The sequence below is a fragment of the Phalacrocorax carbo genome, chromosome 1, assembly GCF_963921805.1.
Source record: "Phalacrocorax carbo chromosome 1, bPhaCar2.1, whole genome shotgun sequence".
Taxonomy (NCBI): domain Eukaryota; kingdom Metazoa; phylum Chordata; class Aves; order Suliformes; family Phalacrocoracidae; genus Phalacrocorax; species Phalacrocorax carbo.
This window is the reverse complement of record NC_087513.1, coordinates 88,738,064-88,765,608: the sequence shown is the minus strand read 5'-3', so window position 1 is coordinate 88,765,608 and position 27,545 is coordinate 88,738,064. Positions and strand designations below refer to the sequence as shown.

At 41.8% G+C, this 27,545-nt stretch overlaps 1 protein-coding gene across 3 annotated transcripts in view; it reads left to right on the top strand.

Moving 5' to 3' along the window:
- The first annotated feature begins 1,243 nt into the window (after nucleotides 1–1,243).
- CFAP91 (cilia and flagella associated protein 91) overlaps nucleotides 1,244–27,545 on the top strand; it is a 31,616-nt gene continuing 5,314 nt past the window's right edge. For all 3 annotated transcript variants that reach the window (XM_064465777.1, XM_064465768.1, XM_064465786.1), the window contains exons 1-14: nucleotides 1,244–1,370; nucleotides 2,198–2,274; nucleotides 4,412–4,569; nucleotides 7,270–7,353; nucleotides 9,045–9,101; nucleotides 9,982–10,163; nucleotides 10,874–11,051; nucleotides 11,389–11,546; nucleotides 11,801–11,983; nucleotides 12,095–12,237; nucleotides 18,294–18,410; nucleotides 21,459–21,530; nucleotides 23,052–23,198; nucleotides 26,279–26,500. In XM_064465777.1, the coding sequence (XP_064321847.1) occupies nucleotides 1,283–1,370; nucleotides 2,198–2,274; nucleotides 4,412–4,569; nucleotides 7,270–7,353; nucleotides 9,045–9,101; nucleotides 9,982–10,163; nucleotides 10,874–11,051; nucleotides 11,389–11,546; nucleotides 11,801–11,983; nucleotides 12,095–12,237; nucleotides 18,294–18,410; nucleotides 21,459–21,530; nucleotides 23,052–23,198; nucleotides 26,279–26,500 (1,866 nt within the window). In that variant the 5' untranslated portion in view covers nucleotides 1,244–1,282. The remainder of the gene's footprint in view (nucleotides 1,371–2,197; nucleotides 2,275–4,411; nucleotides 4,570–7,269; nucleotides 7,354–9,044; nucleotides 9,102–9,981; nucleotides 10,164–10,873; nucleotides 11,052–11,388; nucleotides 11,547–11,800; nucleotides 11,984–12,094; nucleotides 12,238–18,293; nucleotides 18,411–21,458; nucleotides 21,531–23,051; nucleotides 23,199–26,278; nucleotides 26,501–27,545) is intronic.

Genomic DNA, 27,545 nt, shown 5'->3' with positions numbered 1-27,545 from the left:
GTCAGCAACAAAGCTGCATCAGCATTTCTTAGTTCAAACCCACATCTGAGTCTTCAGCTGACCCATTTTGATCAACTACCCTAAGAAAGTGTTGCTTCAAACAAGTGACAGGCCTTTAAGAAAGTAAATCAGCATTCAAAGGTGAATTAAATGTCTACATGTAAATTGGCAGAGCCAATGAATTTGGAACCATGATCCTAACATTGCTCTCCCGTGACAAAGTACTGAGGTGGCCAAAATTTTGTCAGATGCAGCAAGCTGTGAAGAATTCTTCGATAAGACATGGGTTTGTACACAAAATAACACAAGGGACCTGCTTCAAGATTATAGGCAGAGGAGAGGGCCCATTTGTAGTTCTGCTGCTTTTTACGTTCTATTCCAAAGGTCTCAACAGCATTGCTTCCAAATGCCCTTAGGCTGACAAAAGGATTAGCCCTTCCTCTTCAACAGCATGAAGAGCCTTCCAACTTTGGTCCCCACTGAAGATAATGGCCTCCTCCTTGCAAAAACAGCAATGCATCTTAAGCGTAACGTTTGGTTTTAATGCTTTCTGCAGTCTCCCCAGCTGCTTTACAAATGCAAAACTACCTGCAGCCCCTCTGGGAGGCAGATACCAAGCCTATTTTCACCACTTTATGGCATAAGTCCTAAGCAGCAACAAGCAGAGCCAGGAATAACAATATCCAGGCTTGGATCCAGTCCCTGCTGTAATTGCTAAACCGGTTTTCTTAAGCCCTAAGTGAGGATGTAGGGGAACCGGAGAGCATCACATAAAACAACTTGAGCAAGAGCTGTTGAAAATCAGCAATGCCTGGGCCCTGCTCCCTCCACCCAGGCGATCATCCCCTCACTCCCTGCCCTCCTCGAGCTACAAACAAGCCCCCCCTCCGTCTGCTTCACCGGGCCCCCTCTTCCGCGCCGAAGCGGGAGACTGCTGGGTCCCCTCCTCGCCCCAGCCTCCCGCCACCCAGCCGGCGGGCGGCCCCCGCCCACGGCGGCACAAGATGGAGGCGGGCGAGCCTCGCCGCCTCACAGGCCCCGGGACGCTGCGGGCGGCTGGTCTCGTCGCGGAGCGACGCGCCCTGGCCACGGGGCACTTGAAGGCAGCAGCGCGGGAAAACCCGGGGGCCGGGGCCGCCCCCAGGGAAAGGCCCGAGAAACCCCCGCCAACCCCAGGGGACAGGCGGCTCCCCCGCCCCCTGGTAACGGCCCACCCTAGGGGCGCGGCCTTGCCCGGCCACGCCCGCCGGCGGTCGCCGTGGGAACGGCAGCCGGCGGCGCCATGAGCGGGACGGTGACCGGCACGGTGCGGGCCCCGCTCCTTGGCGGCGGCCAGGTGGCTCCCGGCCGGACCTTCGACCGTCTCTACGGTACCGGGCCCGGCCGGGAGGGGGCAACGTCCTCTCCGCGCCCCGCACAGTCCCCGGGGCGGGGAGGGGACACACCGGTGCGGCCAGGCCCGACGCATGCACCGGGGCCGCCCGGGCCCGGGGCGGGAGTTGGATGCTGGGGCGGGGGGTGCGGGTCGTGAAGAGGTCGGGCTTCACCCGAGCAGGCCTCTGGCGTCCCGGGACTCCCCAACGGGCAGAGGGCACGGGCAGGCCCCCCCGCCGCTGTGCAAGGCGAGGTGCGCGGCCGCGGCCGGCCGAGGGGCCCTCGGTGAGCGGCCGGCAGGTAGCTAGGCAAGGGAAGGCGGGTCTGGAGCCGGGAAGGTGGGCCCGGCCCCAGGAGCAGGGCAGAGCCACAAAGCGTTAGGGTTGGCAGCAGTGACGGGGCCATCGGCAGCGAGCAGCGCCCCGGGACTGTGAAACATTTGCAAGGTGGAGGAGAGCCAGCACCAAATCCATACCCGAGAGGGAAGCATCGTGTACAGTGTGATGTTTCTGCTGATTACCATTGCACTATGCTTTCTTTTTTTGTGTTTCTTCATTTTCTATTTAAGTTGGCAGTGCTTCTGAAGAAAGTACGTTTTTCTTCAGTCATGTCCATGTTCCACAGAACCGTAGTAATTTAGCTCATTTATGTGATGGTGGAGTTTCTTCAATGTGGACACATGTATTTCAGGGTTTTTTTCTTTCCTAGTTTGTTTTATACTCTCTTACGCACAGACTTTTGAAGAGGGAAGTGGAGCCTGACTGATGATTCAGGCTGATTTCTCAAAGATGTAACTAGTTCCATTTATTCATTTACCTTTCAGACCCTCTGTACCCGCTCTCAAGTGAGAAGGACCATTCAAAGTCGAACGTCCACATTCAACTTGTCAGTGATAAAGTGGTAGGTGTTGGCCAAAGATAGCTCACCTATGCGACTTATATTTCTCTGTGTGTGCATGCACATGGTTGGAAACTCTGTCTCAGGTCTAAGCTGCACCCTTAGAACAGCAAAATACAAAGCAAAAGAAGCAGCTTTATCTAAAACAAGACTTAACACAGAGTAACCATGATTCTGGCCTAGGGTGACTCTGTAGCAGCAGCCTAGAAATGCCTAGTTTCATGTCCTGAGTAATTTCCTAAATTGTGTATCAGTATTTTTAATAGAATATCTCCAAATGCTGTTAAGTATAGCTTGTATATGTTATTAAGATCTTATAAAAGAACTCGACAGTTGCTGGACTTTTGTTCAAGCAGAGCTGTTAAAATGTGTTATTTCACATGGTGCCTCCTCACTTACCTTGGGGTATCCTTACACAACAACTCAAGGTAGTATACTTCAACAGTTTAGAATGAACTACGTAGCAACAGCTAAGCAGCCTGTAAAGACTGCAAACCATCCTGATTCTTCATACTAGGTTAGCATAATTTAACTTCCTCACTCAACCCTTAGGTAGTTAGTCCATTCTCAGCTCCCTGCTGCATTTGCTTCCCTGCTATCAGTATTCACCCTAGCTAGTTCAAAACCAGCTAGGGCTTGTGCATTGGAGGTGCAGTCACACCTTTAGACAGCAGTGATTGATGGCTGGACAGGCTGCATATAGGTAGAACGCCAAAGGAAAACAGACTTGGTACAACTGCACAATGACTTGGATTTTAAACAAAGCTCCTGAAGCTATGCATTTGACTGAGCCTGCAAGGCAGATATTTTGAACTCTCAAACTCCATTGCTGTACAGCGAGAAGAAAATCCCCGAGCAGCTTTCCAACAATGGCATCAAGAAACATTTTTTTTAAATTATGTTTCTGGATGTCTCTTAACCCATTATCTCAGACTCCTTCATATATGAACATGAAAAAAAATGTGCATTTGTCTGCCTCTCTGTAGAGGGACACATGGAGCTAGGAAGCATTGCGGGTCATCATAGAGATCCCTGCATCAACATTGGTTGTGTTAACACTTCAGGCCAAATAAGCAGGCCTGCTGTAACTAATGTTGTCACATCATAGGTGTAACGTTGCGGGTGGGTATGGTGATAGACTCCGACTTGCAAAAAACGTGTTTGAAGTATATGAATCAGCAACTGTATAATGTGCAATCCAGAACAATACATCTTTGAATTCTTAACCTATATCATCACAAAAAGGGGTGGACAGGGGTTGTGATAATACTAGTTTATAGAGTTTTCCAAAGTCTCGGAAGTTGAACTCCCTTTGACGAGAAATGAAACAGAAATGCAGTCTGACACACAGCAAGCAGGTACGCATAGTAGGGTGCCCAGATCTTCACCATCTGACACTCTCTCACACTCCGGTGACTTAGTGTACTTGAAATGTCACCACTACCCTATATGCATCCAAGTTAGCACCCACTGAAACAAAAAGGGTGATTCACAATTCAAATCTGATTTCAGGCTTTACAGAAGCTCAAGCCAATGTAGCTACATCACTTATACTTGAGTCACGATTGCAAAAATTTATTTGCAGCCATAAATTTAGGGATTTAAGGCATACCTACCCAGAGAAATTAGTGCTTAGAAGGAAGGGTGTGGATTTTTAATGCAATTTTTGTGTGCTAAGATATCAAGATGTTTTTAACACATGCTAAAATTGTTACAGTATAAAATAACATAGCTTTACTGTGTAAGTGGAATATTGTTACTTCATTTCTAAAGCACACAATATAGGAGGGAGTTACATAGGGTAATGTGCTACAAGTTCACATTACTGCACATTCAGTTACTGCACACTAACTTCTTTATGTAATGAACCATGAGACCCCTCGATTTTAAGTATAAGTTTAGACACTGGAAAACAGCCAGAAGATATATCTGTGCATCTGCTGCTAGTCTGGTATGCTCCACATCTTGAGACCTACCATGTAACCAGCTGACATCATTAGCATATGTATGCCGCCGCCTTCTTTCCCCATCCCAACTGTGCAGTCCTGTAAATCACAGCAAGCTGAAATTCTGATCTCTTTAATGCTGTTTGAAATCACTAAATCATGGCCTCTATTCTTTGTGTCCATGCAAACATTAGGTAAAGGCACCAATGTTCAGAAATATGTTGAGTAGCTTGATCTGTTTCCCGGGCTACAGTCTGTGCTTGGAGGGCAAAGATCCAGTGCCTCCATTTATTGAGCGAAGATGGAGAGGGAGGGCTCAGCAGTGCCTGGAGGCTCTTCAGCAGCTTGCTGCGTAAGTGTTCTATGGTTGGATAATTTAAAACAAACATACAAACAAAACCAACAAAAACCCATGCACACTGAAGTGGAGATGCCTGCAATTTGTTCCTACTTATATTTCCCTTGAAATTAAGAGATTGCAGCTGTTGTGGAGTATGGTTGCCCATCTGTTTCTTACGGGGTGGATGTTGCACATTCCTTCACCCCTGCGCTATCTGCTTTGCAGTGGTTACCAGGAAAGAGAAGAGAGTTATTTCAGTCTCTTATAGATCAGACAAGTTATGAAGACTTGAGTGACTCGTGTGTTACTTCAGTGGGAGCTGTTTCCGTTTAGTCCCGTGCAGTTGCAGCTGGTTAGATTGCTTTTGCTGCTCATTCAAGGGTGTATGGGGCCTGAACCAGGGCACCGCGTTTTTAGTGCAGGGGTTTCTTAGCTGAACAATTTGGAGTTCTGATTCAGCAAATATTTTTTAAAAGTTTATGCCTTTTGCCACACCATGCGTGTTTTGGAGTCGTCTTGTAGGTGTATTCAAGAGTGCAGGCATCAGCCTAGGTAGCTGTTTTCATATGGTTTTGCCACATTAACAAGTCAACCTTAGGCTGTGGGCTTTTCAGATGATGCATGCTCTGGGGTTGCTAGTAACTGAGTTCTACCACATGCCAGACAGTAATCAAAGATGTTTAAGACTGATACAGTGGATTTCACACCTGGTTTTATTTCATTTTGAAAGCATATTCTTCTCATTTCCACAATAAAATAGGAATTTTGGAGCCTTTTTTTTTTCCTTCTTCTTATTTTCACCAGTTTAAACTGTCCACAGTACATTAAAACCTCATTGGCTTCTTATATTTTGCCTGATATTCTGTAACAAGAACTTATTTGATGCCTGCGCTGCTTTAAAATTGATTTACATTTCAACAACATATATTTGGAAAGAGTCTTGCAATTAACAAAAAATGAGAAATACATCCCCTCCGTTTCAGCCTGCACTGATTGACAGTGTTGCTGATACAGAAGATAGAATATTTCCCAGCTGTCTTTTCAGTAGTTGCATTGCCTCTGCAAGGTTACCAGGAATAAATGCTCATTTATTTCAGCAAAGTCAGCAAATATATGTCAAGGACATGCAAGAGGCAGGATCTGTGGAATAAAAGGGGCTATTGCACTGGGTTCCCATTGTGCCTATAACCGTACCATAACAGGATGAACAGCTTATGGTAATAAAGTTAGATCATAAGAATAAGTGCCCACCTGTGCTGAATGAAACACAAATCCATCTGGATGGAGCAACAGTCTGATGTGTAAAGAGTCAGCTAGTGGAACTAGCCATCAGCTCAATTAACTCATTTGAATTACAAACACAACTTCACAATAATAGGTTGATTAGTGCTGAGCAAGTGTCTCAGGTTACGCGGCTGCATCTTGAAACCTTCCCCTCTCTTTTGTTATGTGATATGACTGAAAGCGCTGGGAAGAGATGACTTTAAACTTACCTTTGCAGTAAATTGTGTGTCACAGTAGGTTAATGAAGCATCTCTCTATAGGCTTTGCTGTAGTGGGTAGCCGTACTGTGGCTCCCCAAGTTCCTCAGCAAAGCTCGCAGGGCTGAGATGGGGTTGTTGAAGGCAACTGATCTCAGCATGCAAGCCTTAGGTTTGATCCCAGCTGTTGAGCAATGTTATATATTGTTAACCATATCTCTGTCAATATGCCTCTGTATTTAAAATCAGGCAGCAACAACCAACTCCAGCACCCACAATCCCATACATCTGAGGTTAGGATTCTTACGAGTTGCCGAAAATCGTCTTAACAAAAAACATGACCCTCAGAACTTGCCGTATATATAGCTTAAGGAAATTACTTACCTTAATGGCATACATGAACTGTTCTTTTTTTAAAGAACTTCTGTTTCCTGTCTTGCCCAGCAAAAGACTGGAGTATAAAGTGGTTGTGAAATCACATAGCAACCCTGATGCATAGCTTTCGAAGGACCCCATTATACCCACTCCCTTATGGACTGCCTTAATGAGTTCTACCTCAAGGTCTTCCAAAGCTTTAAAATAAACCCTCCAAGATATCTGCCTACTTTAAATTCAAAATGGGAGAAAAAAATGAAGAAAGAATGTTCTTGCAAAAGATATGCTTTTTCCAGCATAAGTTTTGAAACTTTCACATGGTCAGCCCAATTTTTCTCCTCTTGAAGAATTCAGATTGAACTTCCTGATTCTAAAATTTTCCACATTTGCTCAAAATCTCTTTAGCTATGTAGGAAGTGGTAGTCTTCCCCTTTGTTCCTTATACTCCTTTACACATGGTTTCTGTTATGGAAAGTTTTTCACTCCTAAGGAAATGAACTTTCTCCCCCCACTCCCAATAAAAGTAGTTTAGTATACAAGGTCAAGCATTTACAAGTGGCCAATTCTTTTCACAACAAGCACATAAGGCAGCAAATGCCCATTTCTTGCCCACACATAGTGGGGAATATGCATAAAGTGTCAAACCCTCTTGCTATGTATATAAGTATAGAAAAAGCAAATTATACTTGCTCGTGTAAGTATGGGGATTTTGTGGACTTTCCAGTGTGTATGTTTGATTGTGCAACCAGAGAAGGGCGGGGGGGCGCGGGGGAAGAAGCATAGAGAAAAAGAGATCAGAACTGCTCTGAATGTACTTCTTAAAAGATAGTAAGGAATCCTGTATTTTGGCTTTTAGAGCTCAACCTTCTCTTCAAATACCTCAAATTGTGTATGAAGATCCTGAAGTTAGTGGAAGGAATCGCTACAAATATTTTGCACGGTAAGGAATGAAGTTATTTGAAACAGAGTTCAGAAGCTTGCTTTTGTGCAGTTTAAAGAGCATCTAAATATATGCCGGAGACTCTGTTTTCTGTTGGTTCTTTTATCACAGCTATAGAAAATCTAAATAGTAACCAAATCTTAAATCCCAAGATCTTTTAAAATTCACACTATGCCAAAATTTTCAGGTAATGCGTTACCATATAAGCAAACATACCAGGTATTCTGTACTTCATTATTTGTAGAAAGCTTTGGGCTGTAGATCCTCCTACACAAAGGAAGAAGGTGCTTACAAAACCATTGTGGTTCTCCAGACTCCTGAAAAGGCTTCTTCTTAAGGAGGAACCTTTTAACTCCCAGTGTCTGCCAAGAGCAGGAAGAGAGCAAAGGGAATCCTTGATTAACTTTTCATCAATGTCCTCTACTGCAGAACTATTCTGTTCCTTACAGAATGAATGACACTGCAGGTCAGCAGTGGACTCAAGATCTGAACCAACAGCTAGCATAGAAACATACTCTACTTAGAATCATAGAATCATTAAGGTTGGAAAAGACCCTTAAGATCATAAAGTCCAACCGCTAACCTATCACTGCCAAGTCCACCACTAAACCATATCCTCAAGCACCATGTCCGCCCTTCTTTTAAATACCTCCAGGGACGGAGACTCCACCACCTCCCTCGGCAGCCTGTTCCAATGCCTGACAACCCTTTCGGTGAAGAAGTTTTTCCTAATATCCAAACTAAACTTCCCCTGGTGCAGCTTGAGGCCATTTCCTCTCGTCCTATCACTTGTTACTAGGGAGAAGAGACCGACCCCCGCCTCACTACAACCTCCTTTCAGGTAGTTGTAGAGAGCGATAAGGTCTCCCCTCAGCCTCCTCTTCTCCAGACTGAACAACCCCAATTCCCTCAGCCGCTCCTCATAAGACTTGTTCTCTACTTAGTCACATATACTTTGAATTACATTCACTATGATAGTCAGCAGCTATTGGCCAATATGTCCACTTTAGATATTAAAAAATTACCAAGTTTAATAAGTTGAAGTTCTTTATGGCTCCTTTAACAACAAAAAAGAAAGGACCAAGATGATGGTATCGTCTGCAATTTGAAATTAAGATTTAAAGTCTCTCAGAGGCTAATGGAAATTGATAGTGAACTGAAATATGCAAACTATAAGAATGCTTAAAAAGGCATTATTAATATGCGTTGAATGCATATCTCTTTCAAGATACTTCATAAAATACTGCAAAAAAGGAAACAATCAAATTAGATAAGTCCAAACCAGCTTATCTTACCAAAAGATTGTAGGAATTCATTTCAGGATTTCAAGTTATTTAAAAATACTCTCTCAAAATCTCAAAGTGAAAAAAGTAAACTAATTAGTGAAACATACACAAAATGTTGTGAGCACACTCAGAACTAACTTCTTTTAATTATTGTCTTGTTTTGCAGTTCCACTTTCTGCTTTGACAGAATAACAATGCTCACTCCTACTGGTGAAACTTTCTCTGCTGCTCCTTAGATATGACAGAAATATTTATAGTCAGACACAATTCTTAAACATGCAACTACAGAACCTGAGTTGTGGAAAATCAGTGTGACTCTACTGAAATTAGTGGACTGCAGTTTTTCTAAACCGTAATGATCTTTTACACTCATGGTTGTCTTACATCTGCATTCTCTCTTTTCAGACCTCTCATCCCTTATAATAAGCTGCTTCCACCACATGTTGCTTACCCAATGGCAAAGTAAGTAGTGAGCCTGGAACATTACTGTTGTAATGAGTCACATCTCACCAGAAAGACTGGGTAACTGTTTAGCGGGTGACCAATATTTTTCATAATGAACCAACAGGAAAAACTTACTAAGAAGTAAGGGTTTGTTCAGCACTGAGAAGTCCTGAGGAAACAGGTGACTTTCAGAATTTGCTTGCCGTATATAAGTAGTGCTTTGTGGGTAAAGGACATGTGCCTCAAGTGTTATGAAGCCTGAAACAGAAAGCCACGTGGCTCTGAATCCTAGAAGAGATACCAATGCAAAGAATATTTTCCAATACAGCAATATTGTTGGAAAATCTTCTTATATTTTATTACATCTCTGTGATAGTTGCAATACTGTTCAGTGTATAGAGCAGCCATGAAGTAGCCTAGTGTGATTTGGAGTGGGAATCAAATTTTGAGACAACAAGAAGATTCAGTTCCCAGTAGAGTCAATGGAAGTTGCACATGCTTACATCAGAATTGAATTTTTGTTCTGGAAATGTTGGAAAGACAAACGTAATATAAATTGAAGCAGTCCTACTTCATTTTACACTCAGCCAGGAGTTACTTTTTGTGCCCATTAAAAGCAATGCTTTAGAATGGATATGTAGGGAAGATTTTAATGTAATAACGGTAAGAGCTGAAACCAGATTTCTGGACTGCTTTCCTAAGGAGGGAGGTTTCAGAGGACTCAATGTAGCCTCAGTATGCTTTTACTAAAAATAATGGAATTAACATAAATGGGAGCAACGTTAATATAAAACAAATCACATTCGGATATCCTACCTTTGACTTAGTGTTGTGTTTCTGTGTTGGGTTTTTTTAACGAATATGACAAATGCTCTTCCATCTTGCATCTCTTTTTTAGGACAGAGCCTTATGTCCATTCAGCTACAAGAGACAGCAAGGTCTTTGGTCCCAGGTTAAGAACTTTGGGCACACAGACAGATTACAGGGATGGTGAAGCCCAGACGGAACCCTATTCCCCTGAATATGTAGTTCCCAGTGACTCAGTCCCTGAACTTCTGACACTTGCTACACTCACTTGGGGTGAGTTGTGAAATCAAGATAAATTGTAATAATTGCGTCCCCTCTTTAGCAGGAAGTTCTTTTTTTAAAATGTCAGGTTTCAATTCTGTTGCCAGCTTTGGCAGACCTTTATTGCCTTCCTTTGACACACATTATTTTATCGAATTCTAAAATAGGTATGATATTTACCTACTGAATAGCGCTATTCTGGGGCATTTCATAAAGAGTTTTGAGATCATTCTCTATAAAAAGGTCATATGTTTTACAAATATGAAGTAGTAGCAGTTTTTCCATTTACCTGCTGTTCTTCAGCTCTTCTGAGTTAGACTTCAGTAAAAAACCAGTATGAACACTGCTGCCCCAGAATATACCTACGATCTTAAATCTCCCAGTGTCACACTTGCAATAGTGATGGACACTGGACATGCCAAAGATAGCGCTCGTTCTCAGAAAGTGTTTTCATGGAAAAGTTTTTCCTCCTTTGCAGCCTGCAGTAGAGGAATGAAGTGCTAATGTTAAATGTCAACTAAGCTATAGCAACTGCAGGTCCTACCATTCCTCATTCTGTAGAATTTTACCAGCCTTCAAAGTATTTACTTCTGGCTATTGACAGCTCTGCTTGTGTTTAACACATGAGCTTGAGCCCATGCAGCCCTCTAATACTTCTTGATGGTGGTTATTTGTTGGATTCACCATTCTCCTAAAGAGCTACTGCTTCTTGTCCCTGTAAGGTCGGGGGCTACCAGCAGGACTAGCTGAGGTGGAGATGATTGAACGTGCCCGGGAAAAACGTGCATGGGAAGCAACTCTTCCAGCCATGGACAGTGCCTCACAAATCGCGAAGAGGAGGAAAATGATGGATGACATGGAGAGGAAGGAGTGGGCCTTTAGAGAACAGGAAATAGAAAAGTAGGAGTCCAGTTATACTCTTTATTTCCTTTAATTATTGGCTGAACAGAGAAGGAACTAGAAAGTTTAGAGCATTGGCTGAAGGGTACAAGCCTTTTATTTCTGTGAAAATCCCCTAATTTTGGGAAGGGATATTTTTGTTAAATTTAATATAAGAGACTGCTACCACAATATTTTTCACCAGTGCTAATCTCACTTTTTAAAATGAAAGATTAAATATGAGATATGCAATATGAACTACATGTAAAGTAGTCAGTTGGTATGTAACATTTGATGATCAGGGCACTGAATGCTCAAGAGCACAGTAGGTTATACCTGGCCTTTTCTTTCCTTGCAGGTTGCAGGAGGTTCGACTGGAAGTCTTAAAGAAGCTGCTGCAGAGGCGAGAGAAGTATCAGAATGAGCTGGATGCCAAGCGCTTGGATGACCACTGGCAAAATCATCAGAAGGCTAAAGAAGAGAAAATGAAGAGAAGAGTGCATGACTGTGCACTGAGTAAGTTTGAAAGACAGGGAGAGAGCAGTATGAGACTTAGTTTTCAGACCTTTCTGTTTTCATAAGGTTGCAGTCTCTATTCAAGATGAAGCAGGTTGTATCCCCAATATAGATATGCATGGCTAGCATTTGTTCTGGTCAAACAGGTCATGTTTTTATATTAACGAGTAAAAGCTCTTGTGAATTTCCAAAGATATGGCTTTTTCAGAATTATTTGTGTGAAGAACCTTCTCACGCTTGTATTTCCTTTTCAGTGCTCAGGAAACTGATAGCTAAGAGGAATAATGTGATGGGGAAACTGGAGAGACGAGATATCATCAAAGACTATACTGACTTTGCATCACAAACATACGCTCCTTTGTCAAGAATTGGTTATTTCCCAGACAACCATTCTGAACGCTTTGTGGTAAAAAACTTCTATCTTAACACCTTTGCAGGTAAAACATTTTGGAAGATTTAGTTTGTATGAGATATTTACTTAAAATATTAACAAAACTCAAATTTCTCTCCCACCGCTCCATGACTTAGTTGCTGTTTGTATTTCTCAGGACTGTGTGAACTGGAAGCATCTCTCCCAGATTCCGTGACCCAGGTCAAGGTTAAGGCGCCAAAACCTAAGTACACTACCACTAAGACTGGATTTATTAAAAGATCAGCGAGGCTAGAGATGGAGCTGGCACAGGTTCACCAGGTATGGAGCTGCACCCAGCAGCTTGTGAGTTCCTTTTAGATTTGAACTGCTCAGAAATGCAATCAGGAAGACACGTGTAAATTTTCTCCTAATTTCCTGTGCTAAATTCATATTTTCTGTAAGACAACTTCAAGGGCAGAATGGATCAGGCATTCAGACTGTTGTAGGCATGACCAGTACTGCTCTGGAGCTCAGTCTGTCAGTACTCTCGCTTCCTAACATCTGTGCTTCTGCTCCAACCCTGTAGAAAACAAGCACAGCTGCTTTTGTCTTCCTACAGATCAGGTATTTGGATCAGAACGTATTATGTCAGTTAGAAATTCTGTCCTGCCATTTGCTCATTCTCATTTCTCCCTTGCTTTTACAATGCAAAAGTGGCAAGCCTACTGGGTACACTGTCCAACTACTAATGATTTAATAAAACAAATCTGGATTCATATTCTAAAATTCTGTCCATTTTTTAAAACATACATTTTAAGTACATATTGTAAAAACACCTGCAGCAAAGCATGATTAAAATGACCTCATTCATAAAATCAGATCAGAACAGTGGATGCACATCACTTTTGTTCCCTAACAACAGCATCTGATTTGTAACTGTGCTAATAGTGTTTTGCATAACCTAATTTATCACAACTGTTCATACAGGTGAGGTGGCCATATATGCAATTAACCACTGAGGAAAGAAGTGCCCCATTTGCATCTACAATCACAATATTTGTAAATTACGTCTACTTTTAAGTATGCTTCTTGTGATGCTATTGAGGGTTACGTTTTTTTTTAAATCAGGCATATTCTTGGCTGGCGGCTGTATCTCTGAAAAATACTGAATTTCATTTGTAAAGCTTGGCAACTTTCACTTATGCTTTATTTAGTGAAGAAATATTTCATCATTGGCAATTATGTGTATAGCATTCTTGTTTTAGTGTAATTTAATAGTACTCTCAATGCAGACAGTAACTTTCTACTAATGAATTTTAAATTGAAATCTTGTTCTGAAATTCAATCATATTATCTCAAATTTAATTTCCACTGGATCTTGTAAAAGATGAAACATTGCATCTGATTATCATTCAGAAGGAAAATTTTCAAAGAAAATCTTGAGTGCTACAGGAATTGTTCAAGAACTAAGGACATTAATTCACTACAGTTTTAGAGAAGAAGCCACGGCAGCGCTGAGGGGGTTTGAGTTTGGGTGCTTTTTGCGTAAAATCCAGGTAGCGACTATGTATAATCTGGCTCATAACACTGTTCTCATAGGCAGCAGAAATATTAGCCCAAGCTTTCAGAGCTGAATTCCAATTACAGCAATTGTATTCTGTTTGTTCAAAATACTTCTCATGGTTTGAAAGACTACAGTGGAGTGTCTAAACTGTAGTTACAGAGAAGTAGTATGGCCTAATGCTGGCTGCCCACACAATAATGTCTCTTCAAAGAAAAATTGGTGGCCAAGAGGAGATGGAATGCAGAGCAAAAGCAGACAATTCTGCATATTTTCTTTCTTAAATCAATGTAGATCATTTGGTCTACACTGATTTGTACCAGCTGATGGGTTATCATAACTAATACTCATTTTCCCACCACAAAAAGGCAAAATGTATATTCTTTTAAAATCACAAAGCATTTCATTTGCAGGCAAAGATGATAAATCCACTATGCAAAATTTAACTGCTGCTTATAGATATAGAGAAGCAGACACCAGACTGGTTGGTCTAGACAAGCAGAAAGTACTGACATGGTGAAACACCAAGACTGCCCCAGCCACCATTAGATTTAAACAAACTTCCTATTCAGAGCAACAAGAAGTTACTGCCCTAATTAGCGCTTGAGCTCCCTGGTGCTGTTACTGGTCACTTCTGTCATCAGAAGCTTTTGCTTCTTCAGTTTGGTGGCTTAGCAGGGCCTTTCTGGCAGGTCCACGTCATAAGCTACTGGAACTGTCAAGAACAGGGCAGTAAACGGTGAAGAGTACTTGAGTTAACAGAATTTAGCACTTGAGAGGACAGCTGTCTGACCACTTGGCATAAGCAGTCCCAATCGTGGCAACAACCTCCATCACAGCAGTGTGAAAGGGGTTTAAAGCAGGCAATTAGGGATCATCTTAGAAGGGCGCTGTGTTGCTCTGCATTATTTCTATAGCTGAGCAGCTAGACCAGTTTTCTCTTCAAAAGCCTCTTTTGAGTGCTGTCCTAGCACTCTTAATCTATAATTTTTCTCCCATAATCCTAGAAATAAAGCAGAACTTTAGAAAATTCAGAGAGTGCACAGTGATCTAGCTCTAGAAGGAGTTTCTTTCATTTTCTCTGGATAATCTGTGGAAGGAGGTGGCAAATAGAGGAGGAATGCTAGATTTTGGCCTCAGAAGTAATTAATTTTAATAAAAGGAAGTTTCCAAGCCTTGCTTCTCTGGCCAAACAAGTGGCAGGATGGACTAGTCCTCCTCATTATGTCCCTCTTGGTTTGCCATATTGAGGGCTTTCCTAAGCTTAAAGCTTGTAAGAAGGGATAAGCAATTATCCAAGGAGCTACAAAAATAAGAACTGCTTCTTCCAGACTTGAAACTAAGCCAAAAATAAGTGATTTTAGAAGCAGGGTTTTTGAGGACCATCCTGAAACCTTTTGCAGGAGTGTTATGTTCACTCAGTTTTCTTTGAATGATTCTCTAAAACAAGAGAACAGAGCAGAAGCAGGAGTGATCTGGGATTTACAGTAAAAACAATGATCTGTATCTTAAGACAGATCTGTAAAAGGACAAGGAAGGCTAGTTCCTAGCCAGCACAGATGACAGTGCTTAAAGGAATATAAGTGAGCCATTATATAGACAGCCTTGTGTGAAAATCCAAGGCATTAAGGAGAAAGCATACTGCTATAGCTAGTTACTAAAGGAAAGAAATGCAACTAGGTAACTGAATACACCAAGGAATGGAGGAGCTGCTAGAAGAAATCCCAGTGCAGAACAATGTGTGACTTTAGGCTGACCCTGTATGCTCTGCTGACTCAAGAGGGGTGAAGTGTCAGGTAGTTTCAAAGTGCTGGATCAAGATGATGCCAGAACAAAGTGTATCTCACCTCAGCATTAAGTGCAACTCTCATCACATCTGTTTGCCTTTATCCAGTTCCTGGAAGGAGGTGGAGAAGTAGGGGGGCCAAGAATGTCTCTGGAGAAAATCTCTGCCAGTTCAAAGCATAGGAAAACCTGTTCAAGCAGTTATTTCATCAAGAACAGATCTCCAACACAGTGTTGGTTGGCTCATGCTCAGACAAGCTCTGAGAGCTATATGTCAGTCTTGATCATCCATGATGCAGCAGCCATGCTGCATTGCAAAGTAGGTAGTCAGTCCATCCTTGATGATCTCACCCTCATTTGTGGGCAAAAAGGAAGAAAGAGAAACATGACTGTATACTCTGTGCGGTACCTGCAAATAAAATATACCAAGTGTCTTGTGAAAAGGAGAGGATCACAGAGAGGATAGGGAAGGAATCTAAAGAGTTATTTCTTTGAACAGAGAGTTGTTTCTCAAGCCACTATTGTGTCAAGAGCTCTGCTTCTGTCAGAAGCTAGCAAAGAAGTTAAAGTGTATGGCCAAAAGCATAGGTGCCATTTGCTGTTCACTGCATTTGCCAGGAAGATGAAAAGGAGATTTACTGAGCTGGACTGTCCAGTCCAACCAGATTATACCATGACTCTGAACCTATTACCTGAAAAAAGTAACGCAATCTATCTCAGAAAAAATTAGAGTGTGATATGTATGCAGTAACATTTGAAGTATGTTGTTCAGAAATTTAGCACTTTTTTTCTTTTTAAAGAAAGTATTTTACAGCTGTTCTTGGGCCCTGGTCTCCCTATTTCGAAAAATGGTAACTTGTTAGGTTAGGCAGAACCTAATATGCAAAAAAACATATTTTCTTTTTCTTTTCTTACATTAAAGTATTAAAATAACTTGAAACCTCAGATTAGAGAAAGCAAATGGTAAGCATTTTTGACTTAGTAAAGATAGCAAAGCAGACACTAGACTGTGCTGACATGAAAACATAAAACCACTTCTGGGAACTGCAGTATTTCTCAAATCTACATTAATAAGAATTCCCTCTTGTCAGAAGTGCTCATGTATTTTTCTGTCTTTAAAAGTTGTTATTCTGATTGTATTTTGTTGTTCTGGTTAGTAAGAAACATTTTTGGAGGCTAAGGTTTTGTTAGAAAAATTCTTATGAATGCACATTGTACTAATAAACATAGGAGCCATTGTTTGCAAAAGAATGACAATTACAGCAGCTTTTTTCTTACAATTTCCCCCCATCATGCAAAACACCTTATAAATCGTAGCAAGTATTGTTATAATATTCATGCCCGAGAGCTCTGAGGTCAACAAATACAAGAAGCAGTTCAGAAAAATCTCCCAACATTTTTGACCTATAACCATTTCACGTGGCTTATAAGCACTTTATAGGTTTGATTCTTGCATTATTAACACGGCCCATTTCAGAAGTTTTCGATAATAAAGCATTTTATCCCTTCCACCTAGAAATCTCTCTCCTTTTCTGGAGCAATTAATTACCCTGGCTGAAAGGTCAGATTCAATATGCAAGAAGAGTGGTCACTGGAGTGACCACTGGAGTTTCAAAATTTCATTAATTTCACGATTAAATGTGGTGCAAGTGCTGTCAATTTCCTGTTACTGGAGACAGAAATTCAGCATGGGATTTTTTTCTTAAGTTTTTGTTTGGTTTCCCTCCCTACTGAAATACTGTATTTGACCATTTGAAAGAGAAAGAGTGAGAAAAGAAGAAGACCCACTTTTCCTTGCTGGAATATGCCTGTTCTTTCAGTAGTAAAGACTACAGATCCAACCCATACAGTAAGAGGATTTTCTTCCCTTTTCTTTGTGAACTGAAGTGTGATGTCCTACAGCAGGCAAGCATTGCCATGCAGTTGGAAATGATTATCTGAAGATCTTGTTCTAAGTAGGTTGAGAAGGGAAGTTGGGAGGACTTTGGCTCCCTAAACAGTCTGAAAATATCTTGAAAGAGTTGAGGCCAGGGTGGCATTTCCACTCCTAGCCTGCTTTGGCTGACAAGGTTTGGCATCTGCCACCAAACAGCTGCAAGCCAGATAAAACCCACTCTTAGTGCGTTTCTGGATTTTCTTGGTAGAAGGAAGTTCTCCAGCAAGTTTCCCTTTCACCCTTAATCTACGCATACAGTTGCTGTGGCAGTTGCAGATGAGCAGAGACGGGCTTCAAAACATATTTTGCAAGGAAGGGGCCTGGATCATTTGGTTCAACCCTACACAGTAACAGCATATCGTTCAAAGACGTTTCACTGAGGAAGAGCCACAGAACAGTGACAATACACTTTTCCAGTGGCCTCCTTCATAAAATCTCATGACCACGTGACAGTTCTAACCTGCAGTAACAAGCATTACACCGATAGTTAAAGGCAAAGAGTTATAACCATTCTGTAGTGATATGTAAACTGTAATTAAATTGTGATATTCCTACACCTTTTTCATGTTTTGAAAGAATCTCACCTCTATCTTATAGGAAAATAATTAATGTTTGTGTCATTGCAGTAGAAAAGTAACACACTCAACTGCCTCTGCTTGCATATGGGTCAGTGTTTAACTCGTTCAATGAGATGCCTATTTTAAAATGAAAAAAAACAAATCTGAAAAATGCTTTTACTTAAGAATGTATTATATTAGAGATGAAGTTTATACCAATTTTAGATTAATTTTAGGCGACTCACCGTATACAATTGCTGATGGATGACTTGTAAATATAAACTTGATAAAATTGAAAATAACTCTTGATTCCTTCTTACATATGATTTTGACGTTCCCATCAGTATCTTCTGACCAACCAATAGTCTCGTCTACTGACTGTAGTCAGTTTTTCAGTTGATGTGCAGTAAGAAATAGAAGCCACAAGCCTGCAAAGTGCAAAATACTTGCAGGTCGCTGTAGCCAATATGATCAGCAACAGTCAGCATCTAGAGGACTGGCCTTATTGTGGTGTTCTATTTAGCCCAGTTCTGATTAAATTGTATGTCTATTCCAGGCACTACTGGAGAAGAAGAGTGAAGTCATGGAACCGAAGACACCCCTCCGTTTCCTTGAAAAAGTAGAGAAGCCTGTTCCTCGGCCACCCACTCCAATCCTGGAAAAACCATCAATTGTAAGTGGGCTGGTTTTAGCACATTTTTTTTCTGTTGATCCCAGATTGTTTCCTACATGGTTGTTAGAGGAATGCCCAGAGAAGGAAAGAAGTGAGCTTTATCTTTTTTGTATGTATTCATGTTAGAAATAGCCATCACTATTTCTTAAGAAACTCTTAGTCTCTCTTTATTCTATGAAGATACTAGCAGCCAAAGAATTGAAAATCTTTTACAATATCTGTTGGCCAAATCCTTAACTAAACTTTGTTATATAAAGATGTAAATTAGTAGACATGTTATTCCTTTGTTCTTGGGGAACAAAAAAGCACATTATTGTCATCATCATCATCATCATCATCATCATTATTATTCAATGTCTTCCAGCCTTCTGATCTGACAACACTATCGTAATCCAGCAGAGCAACTAAGTTAGGTCCCACTGAAGTCAGTGAGACTTTGGGTGCTTAGCACTGAGCATGGGCTTCATTAATTTGCTGGAGTGAAGCTCTTGTCATCATGCAGGATGCAGTCTTTGATGAGCACGCTCCAGTTCACAGAAAATTATTCGTCTGCAGAGATTGAAATAGCAGTAATAATGTGTCATGGGGGATGTGATATGCTGTAGGAAAAAACAACTTTTTAGGGGAGCTGCAACTTCTTTTCCTTTCTTAAAGTATTGGACTTAAGAGATGGTTGCCCCATTGGATTGCTTTGTCTGCTTATTAACACCATTTTCATGATGTGGTAAGAATCAGACACAACTACCATTTAAACTTGTGAATTTAAGAGAGTCACACAACCATGAAAGTGAGAGAGAGAAAGTCATATTAGATCATCCATGCTGTCTTCCTTTGTGCAGTATGATGCCCTGTGTTTTATATGGTCTATTTTAAGATGACTGAAACAAGAATATCTCCTTGGGAAGTGCTTTCTACAGCTTTAGTAACTCCTAGGTATGAGATATTGTATTGCAGCTGTAGATTTACACTCTTTAGATTTACCAGTTTAGCAGGTTTTTAAATACTTCCAGGTATCATAGAAAGAAATCGGAAAGATTTATCCCCCAGTTGTAGTCATTCTTGAGCGTGTTTACAGATTATAGGTTTTTTTAAAGAGTTCCAACACAATAAAATTCCACCTCAATAAATCCTGTCAACATTTGCTTTATTTTCAAGTATCTTTATGTGTGAACACATAAAAATGTGGAGCTCTCCAGTGAAGCTCCATCTGTAAAATCAGGCCACTTCACCCACTGAAGAGCAGCACTAACATCTCCTGCTTTGCAGAATCCACGCAAGGTTTCTCCTACCAGCTGGCTGCAAGGAGCACTGAAAGCAAGGCTCTTCTCAGTTGTTAATACTTCTCTTCCTGCCATACACGGATGCAAGTACCAAATGCTAAATGCACCAGCCTCTTCCCACTGGAGTTGAGGATCTCAAAAGGAAAGCATGCCAGAGTGACAGGCAGGTGACATGGACCACAAGGGATATAAAAGAAAATGGAGAGAATGGAGGCACTACTGCAGGCCTCCTCAACTCCTCTCTCCCAGTCATTTCTTTTGTACTTACTAGCCACAACAAGCTCACAGAGCAGCTCTGAATTCCTTCACTGGTTTATCACTTTCTCCCAGCCCCCTCTAGTTTTCAGCCTGCTCCTAGATCCTTCTGTATCCTTAATTCTTTTTTTATTTCTTTTCCTGCAGGAAATGATAGGCTTTCCGTCCCCCCTCATTCTTTCCTGCTGGTCTGTAGCAGGCAGATGGGGAAGTTGATGATTACCCTTGCTAAGGCATCATTTGCAGCACTGAACAACAGAAGTACAGAAAAATGCATCTTCCAAAAATGTAAACCAAATCTTAGTTTACATCAAACCAAGCAGTTTGGCTTACCTGTCCAGTATATGTGCCATCTCTGTTTCCAGAACTGTGGCCTGAAGGGTTCTCACTCTGTAGCCAGATGATACGGGACAGTTTAGCTCTCTAACTGGACTGGAAATTCATCCTTTCTTTCCAGAGAAAAAGAACATACCAAATCATAAGGCAGTCCCTTGGCTAGTTCTGCTTTGCTCCTCCTGAGTGGTGGTGTGGAAAGGCAGGATGCTTCCTTTTGCTTTTGGAAAACTCTTCAACACCTAAGAAAAAACAGCTTCTAAGATTCAAGCCCACACCACTTCTCTCATCCCACACACTTCCCTGTTTTTCCAGCACTTCTAAAATGCCACATTTCAATGCAGACCTCTTGGGCTCTTTATGAAAACAACTTCCTTGCAGTTTTTAGATTTCTTTTTATTTGGGCTTTTTCCTTCTGCTACTGTCAACTCCAGACTAGAATACCCCTCAGCAAGAAAAAATGCTGCCAGCTATGCTTCCTCTGTTTAAAATAAGCTTCCCCCCCACCCCCCATGGTCATGTTCCCTTTCCCATTATGCTCCATCATTCTGCCAAGTTGGTATCAGTCACACAATGCTAAGCCAATAAAGTTCTTAAAGAGGCAAATCACAATATAATGTAATTAATTTTCCTTCCAAACTATCACTTCCTGAGTCTTAAATTTACTGAGTTACCCTGATAAAGGTCACCACTGGAATAAGTATCAAAAGAAAAATTGTATACATTCCCTTTTAATTAAATCCCTTTATTTATGGTTAACAGCTCTCTTGCACTTCCTTCAATAATAATTCTATCCCCTTAGTGTCTTGACCTGTTAAATTAATGTAGCTGACGCTCATTTTGCAAACTCAGATTCAGTCAGGCCACAAATAGTACGCCTAATGCATACAGTAATTTTCTCCATCAGCATCTCCTTATCATTAGGTACTCCTCTCTAAAGGCCCTCTAAAATATCAAATAGAATCTAATTATACAGCCTTTCTCCCCCATCTCTCTTAAAACACGTATTATTCTGACTCACCTTCCTTTCCCTAGAAATTAGAAGAATTGTGTTCAGAAACAACGGAGAAAAAGCTGGATATGAGTTAGACTTTTTGATACTTAGATGGATAATCTATAGAAATATCAGTCTCCAAAGAAGTAATTAATTATTGTGTGGATATTTGTTGTGTTTTGGCAGGAGGAAGAGGAAACAGAACTGGCAGTGATCTGTCTGCAGAAGTTGCTCCGAGGCAGGGCTATTCAGAACATGGTATTATGTGCCTCTTGTGTCTCTCTTCAGAATGATGGGGGGAATGATTGAAAGTGTGTTTGCAGTCTTTCTTCCACAGCACTCATCAAGGGTAATGAGGGCGTTTGCAGAATATCCTCCTGTATGTTATCTGGAGTCCTTCAAGGCTGAAGTCTTTGCTCTCCAGCCCAAATTTCTTAAAGGAATTTCTGGGTTCCTACATATGTCTGTGAGTGCCACCCCCTGCACTCAGCTGTTTCATTAGATGCTACATAGCAGAAGTACTCAAATGGAAAAATCTAGACTAGATCTGGACCATGAGCACATTTTGCCTTGATTATGCCAAGATCCCAGGCACAAGAAACCTCCCACATCCCAGCAGGGCAGCTTGTATTTCATACCATCTTTCCAGTTTCCTGTGATGGTGAGCTGAACTTTAGGTGAGGAGAAACCAGGGTTTCCAACAAATACAGGACCCATCATTCTGCTTTCAGTGGAGCAGATGTGGATCTAGGTAAAAATTAATTGAGTAGCCATGCCTTGTGGGCTTTATATTAAGCAAGTCTATCACTTTTGATCAGACCAGTCCAGAAGGTTTGTTTCATGCCTGCTGAGAATATAATTGATATTCTCTCTTCATTAACTATTTAATGTTTGTGAAGTGTTCCCATGTGAGACTCTGACCTGAGCTTTAGCAAACAATACAATACTGTGAAAGGGGCTTGAGGAGGAGTAAAGAATTCCCAAGTCTTCTCCAGTTCTGTGGTGATATATGAGAAGGATGTTTGATGCCATTGCAGGACTGTTGACTTTCATATCATGAAATATTCCATCATTTTAGGAATCTCCTTCCAGCTACCACTGGATCAGAAATATATGACTCACCTGGAGAATGATGTGAACAGAGTTGAGTGATCCTTTGTTGCTGTTGGAATTCCTGTTGGAAGAGAGGGGGAATGAAAATAAGACAGTGTCAGGGAAGGGCCGAGCCACATAACCCCGTAACAGGGACGGCAGCAGTTTCAACAACGTCCCCGCCAATTTATTGCTTTGAGCCGTTGCTGGACTCCCTCAAAACGAAGGTCAGAAAACAGTAGTTGTTGAAACAGGAGGCATCTAACCCTGGACTGAGGAAAAGGAGCAATGCTCTCACTGGGAAGTTGTGACACTGAGGCTGATACAACAGGATATCCAGAAGTCTATTGCCCTTTTCACTTTGTGTTCTGCATTCCAGTGGTTTGAGTTCTGGGTGAAGCCAAACAGAATACAAAAAATTTGAAATGTTATAATAAGGTAGTAAGGGATCATCTACACACCACAGCAGAATGTCTCAACTTCTATCTTCTATGTAGGAGGGTTTAGGCAAGATTTACCCAACAGCTGTAGTGTTTGCCTAAATGTGGCCACAAATTCATTACAGAGAACTAGGTCTTGGAAACAGCTGACCTTGCAACTTGGAGAAAAAGGGTGTGCTCTGTTGGCAAAACACGTTGATCTGTATTCTCCATTTAATATGCTTGGTTGTTTAACTTTATTTTAAAGATGTTTGAAGAGAAGGAGAAGCGTCTGGAACTGATCCGAGAGCTGCGCACCACTCACGCACTCCAGGAGGATGGACAGCTGCTTCTGAAGGCAGAGGAGCAAATGACACTGGCTCTACAGAAACAGCGTGACTTGCAAATGCACAAGGTTTGCCTGCATAGATGGGAAGGCTGATTCACAGCACTGTCCTGACCGGGCACTCTGTGCTTGCAGTACCACCAACACTCTCACATTTAATTTATGTTTTCTATTATCCACAGCACAGAAAGCACCCCAAGTAACAAATATGCTCTCCTAGCACAGGCCAAGCATTGAATGCCTGAGGGGCTGAAATTGCTCTTTCACTGCTGTGAGGGCTCTGGGGAATCTCAGAAACAGACTGAGGCGTCCTGACCACAGCTGCTACCCAGGCTGCCCTTTGTTTGTAGACAGAGCACTTATTTATATTTACAGGGCTTTGAACAAACTGCACTGTCAGATGAACCTCAGTTTTCCCACATTTCAATCCATTTGACTGGTGCTGTGACCTGGCACCACAATACATGCTTGTCACTCACATCTGTCAGATGTTTTACTGAATGTGTGTTACTGCTCGGTCATTTCCCTGTTCGTTTTCTAGCTTGGCACCCTCTCAGGCCCCTCCTGAAGCATAAAACATCACAAAAGAGGCCAAAGCAGCCTTACTTTGTAAATCTTGCTGGGCTCGAGACTTCTAGGACCTTAGCATGGTGTCACATTGTTGTACTTGTCACTGTTAAGGAAAGCAGAGAAATTTTGGGCTCCATCCTCTGACAAGGATCTAGTGAGAGCTGGGGATGCAAATTCCTGTCCTATTTCCTCGTAGGGCACAACTTTCCAGAGCAAAGTGAATCAAATGGCAGATGCTGGTATGAAATGGATCATAAAGAAATTTTGTCCAGACTTCACTGCATCTCAGATATACAGTATCTCCCACATTCCTGCAGATTTTCCTACTGTTTTTACTACTTTCCTCTTTTTTCAGTGACCAGCTGCAGGTTCCATATTATGATAACAGCATCCACTGGCCACCTGGCCTGGCAGAGGTGAAGCCAGACCACTGCTTCCTGCTGGGTGGGCAGCAGTGAAATTTCCCCTCAGACCTCAGTAAAAATTGAACCGGGTAACTGTGTTTTACTGTTTTTCGTTTCCAGATGCTCCCTCATATACAGGGAGCCCAGGTGTAGAATGCAGGAATACAGACTTTTTCTACTGAGGAATTATGAGAAAAATAAAAACCTTAGGCATTAGGAAGTTGAAATGCTCCTTCTCTTCTGGAAGCCCAGGTGAAAGTGAAGGAGAGAGCAGTTCAGACACCATAATGACATTCATAGAGAAGGAGAGAGAGCATATGGTAAAGATGCTGACCTCTGATCTCAGAATTTCCTTTTGGGAGAGGCACTATCCCCCTCTGCTGGTATTTATCTCCTCTAGTTTTTTTTTTCCTACGACGTCTCTGAAGGCACACAGTCCAAGGCTCAGGTCTTCAAACATTTTGCACTTTAAAACTCCCTGGAATGCATGTGCAGGAGTTTTCTGTGTGTGTGGCTATTTTAGAACGTCACTCATGACTCACAGTTCTTTAGTTCTTGGTGGTCACAGGTTTTTTTTTCAGTTTTTTTGACTTTTCCAGTATAAAAGGAGGCATTTTTCAATAAATGCTTCCTGCAGAAAGAGGACAGAAACATCAGATAAAAAGGTCAAAGACGAGTGTTTGAAAACTTCCAATCTCGTGTATAGCTAAAGTCTAAGACAAGAGTGTTGCTGGGTTGTTTTCCTCCATTTCACACCAGTTTTAGACAGAGCACCTGGAGCAATAAAAAGCAGCATGTTAGTTCCATGTTATCCCTCCCTGTGGGCTGCCGCAGTTACTGCATTGCCGTCCTCCATCTTAAACACCCATGGGCTAAGCACTGTTACTTCTAGATGTGTGCAACACTGATGAGCCCACTTTCGTGGAAACACTGCATGAGCAAATGGCACAGCAGTATAAGAAAGTTGATCTGTTACTACTTGTCTGCGATATTTCAGCTCCGTTTTGAGTTTTATGTTCAGGTCAGAGTACTTTTATCGCTTGTTTATCCCAACAGACACAGCATCCCAGCCAGTTCCAGACAGTCCTTCCTGCCAAGGATTGCGGCTTCATAGTCCATACTGGAGATAATGAACTTACCGTAGATCTTGTCCCTTTCTGAAGTGCAATCACACATACCCAATCCATAAAACATGATGTGCTTGGAACACAGAGTGAATGGCACAGTAACACTGAACACTTGGAAACTGGTCTCAGCTCTGTCACAGAATTTCTGATTTTCCATTACCTGGAATTTTGAGGTCTCATTTGCACTTCTGCAAACTCAGTATACTTACTGTTGATTTGAATTTGTTAGCAGCTAGTCGCTCGTACAGTTTTAGGTAATAACTCAATACCTAAAACTGTAGGAACTCATGGTTGCTCTATTATCTCAGCAAGTTGAATCACTTTGGCCACATCATGAATGTCGAGCCAATGACATACCATTTCACTGAGGTGGCTTTGCACTGTAATAATATCTTGTATCCTTTAGGAGAGGATAGAAATGTGGCTGTACTCACAATTGCAGTTTCCTAAACATTTACTCAAGCTTCATACTGATAAAGATTATGGGTTTACTTTAAAAATGCTAGAAAGAAGCTTCATTTGCAACTTCTGATCCTATTTTTCTGTTCTGGTCTAGCTAAGCTTAGCACAGAAAGATGGAGGGTATGCAGCTGAAGTAATTTCCTTGTCACTTTTATACCTCTCCTTTCTTGGTCTGGGCAGTGGAGTGTTCCCCCATAACAAGCAGATGGCCTCAGCAACTATTCTGCTTATACTCACAGCCACAAAAGCAGTTCATACGACCTGGAATACAGCGTGTCTAGTGCTTTAGCTCTTCCCACCCACCCAAGCATAAGGGCTGCTTGTCCTAGTGTGACGATATCAGGACTATTCCTGCCCTGACTAGTTTTGCCATCTTTATGCCATCAGAACCTATATACAGGAACACTACGTTATGCAGAACCCAGGCCAGTGCTTGTAAAACAAGAATAATACAGAACTCCTAGGGTCATCCCATGCTGGTCTGAGTGGATGTTACAGAGCTGTTTCACAGGCCTGTGGCAATCCTGGGACTTCGAACAACATTCCTGGGGTTTGTAACACAATTCTTTGCATTTTTTTGTAAAAGCTGTCATCAGTGGAAAACCACTTGGCCAGGGAAGAAGGAAGGGTACTGGCGAACATATTTGATTTCCTGTCCAAAGAGCTGGTGAGGCTGCAAGAAGAACGCAAGATCCACGCTTTTGTCATGCTGGCTGAGAGGCAGAGGCGGATGCGGGAAGCTGAGGAGCACGGACGTCGTCAGGTGGAAGAGAGGCGGCGCCGGGAAGAAGACGAGATTTTCAAACAGGCAAGGGAGGGAGACTGGTGGGACTGTGGGCGGTTTGGAGGAACTGTCTTCTTGTGGGACGGTGCAGAGTGCAGATGGAAGGGAGGTGCTTCAGCTCTGACTTTGGTGATGACTGGTTTTAAAACTGAGGGGGAAACCTAAATGGAGACGGGATGATTCCTTCCTAAAAGTCATGCCCATTAAATCAACGATGATCTGAATACCCCTACAGACAGTCCTGTTAGGCATATCATAAATGCATGTAGGTTTCTAAATTTCCACAACAAACACCTATGAAGAACAGATGTACCTAGATCATCTTTAGGAATAATGTTTTGTCAGCACTTGGTCTGTCCAGCAGAACTACTAGGTGCTTTCCCAGGAAGGATGCCTTTAAGCAAGGTTTTGGAAAGATTTTGCCCCCCAAAAGTGGACTGCAAATAATAAGTCATGAAAATGACACAACCTTGAAATCCGGAAACAAAAATCCTAAATTACCATATTCCATAACTATTCTGTAGTCCTATTCCTGTTCTCTAGCTCCTGACTGCATGAAGCGTATTTCTCCCAGTTGAAGACAATGAGTGGGAGCCTAATTGACTAAACCAATAATTTTCAAACTTTGTGGGAGGAGGTCAATACCAAGAGAGTCTGGCATCATGTTTGTTTTTCTTTTCATTTTAGCTTCTCTTATCTTTTCTGCATCTCTGAGTGGGAAGCCAGGAGGGTCAAAGTGCCATAAGCTTATGCCTTTCAGACTAGCAGAAGGAAAACACCCATTTCTAGGATCTCTGCTTTATAACCCTTATAAGGAAACCAATATTTTTATCTTAATGTTACTTTGATGGGCTTGACGGAACCTTTTCCTTCAGGATTTGCTTGAATGAAAGCTGATTAATTTACTGGAGTCAATAATGATGATGATTATTTGGCAGTTGTTGCTCGGGGGACCATGAGAACTGAGGAAGCAACTGCCACTGCATTCATAGAACTAACCTGCTGCAGCAGAACTGGAACTGCGGATAAGTTTTCCTTACACCACTGCTTCCTTCCTGCACTTGTTTCT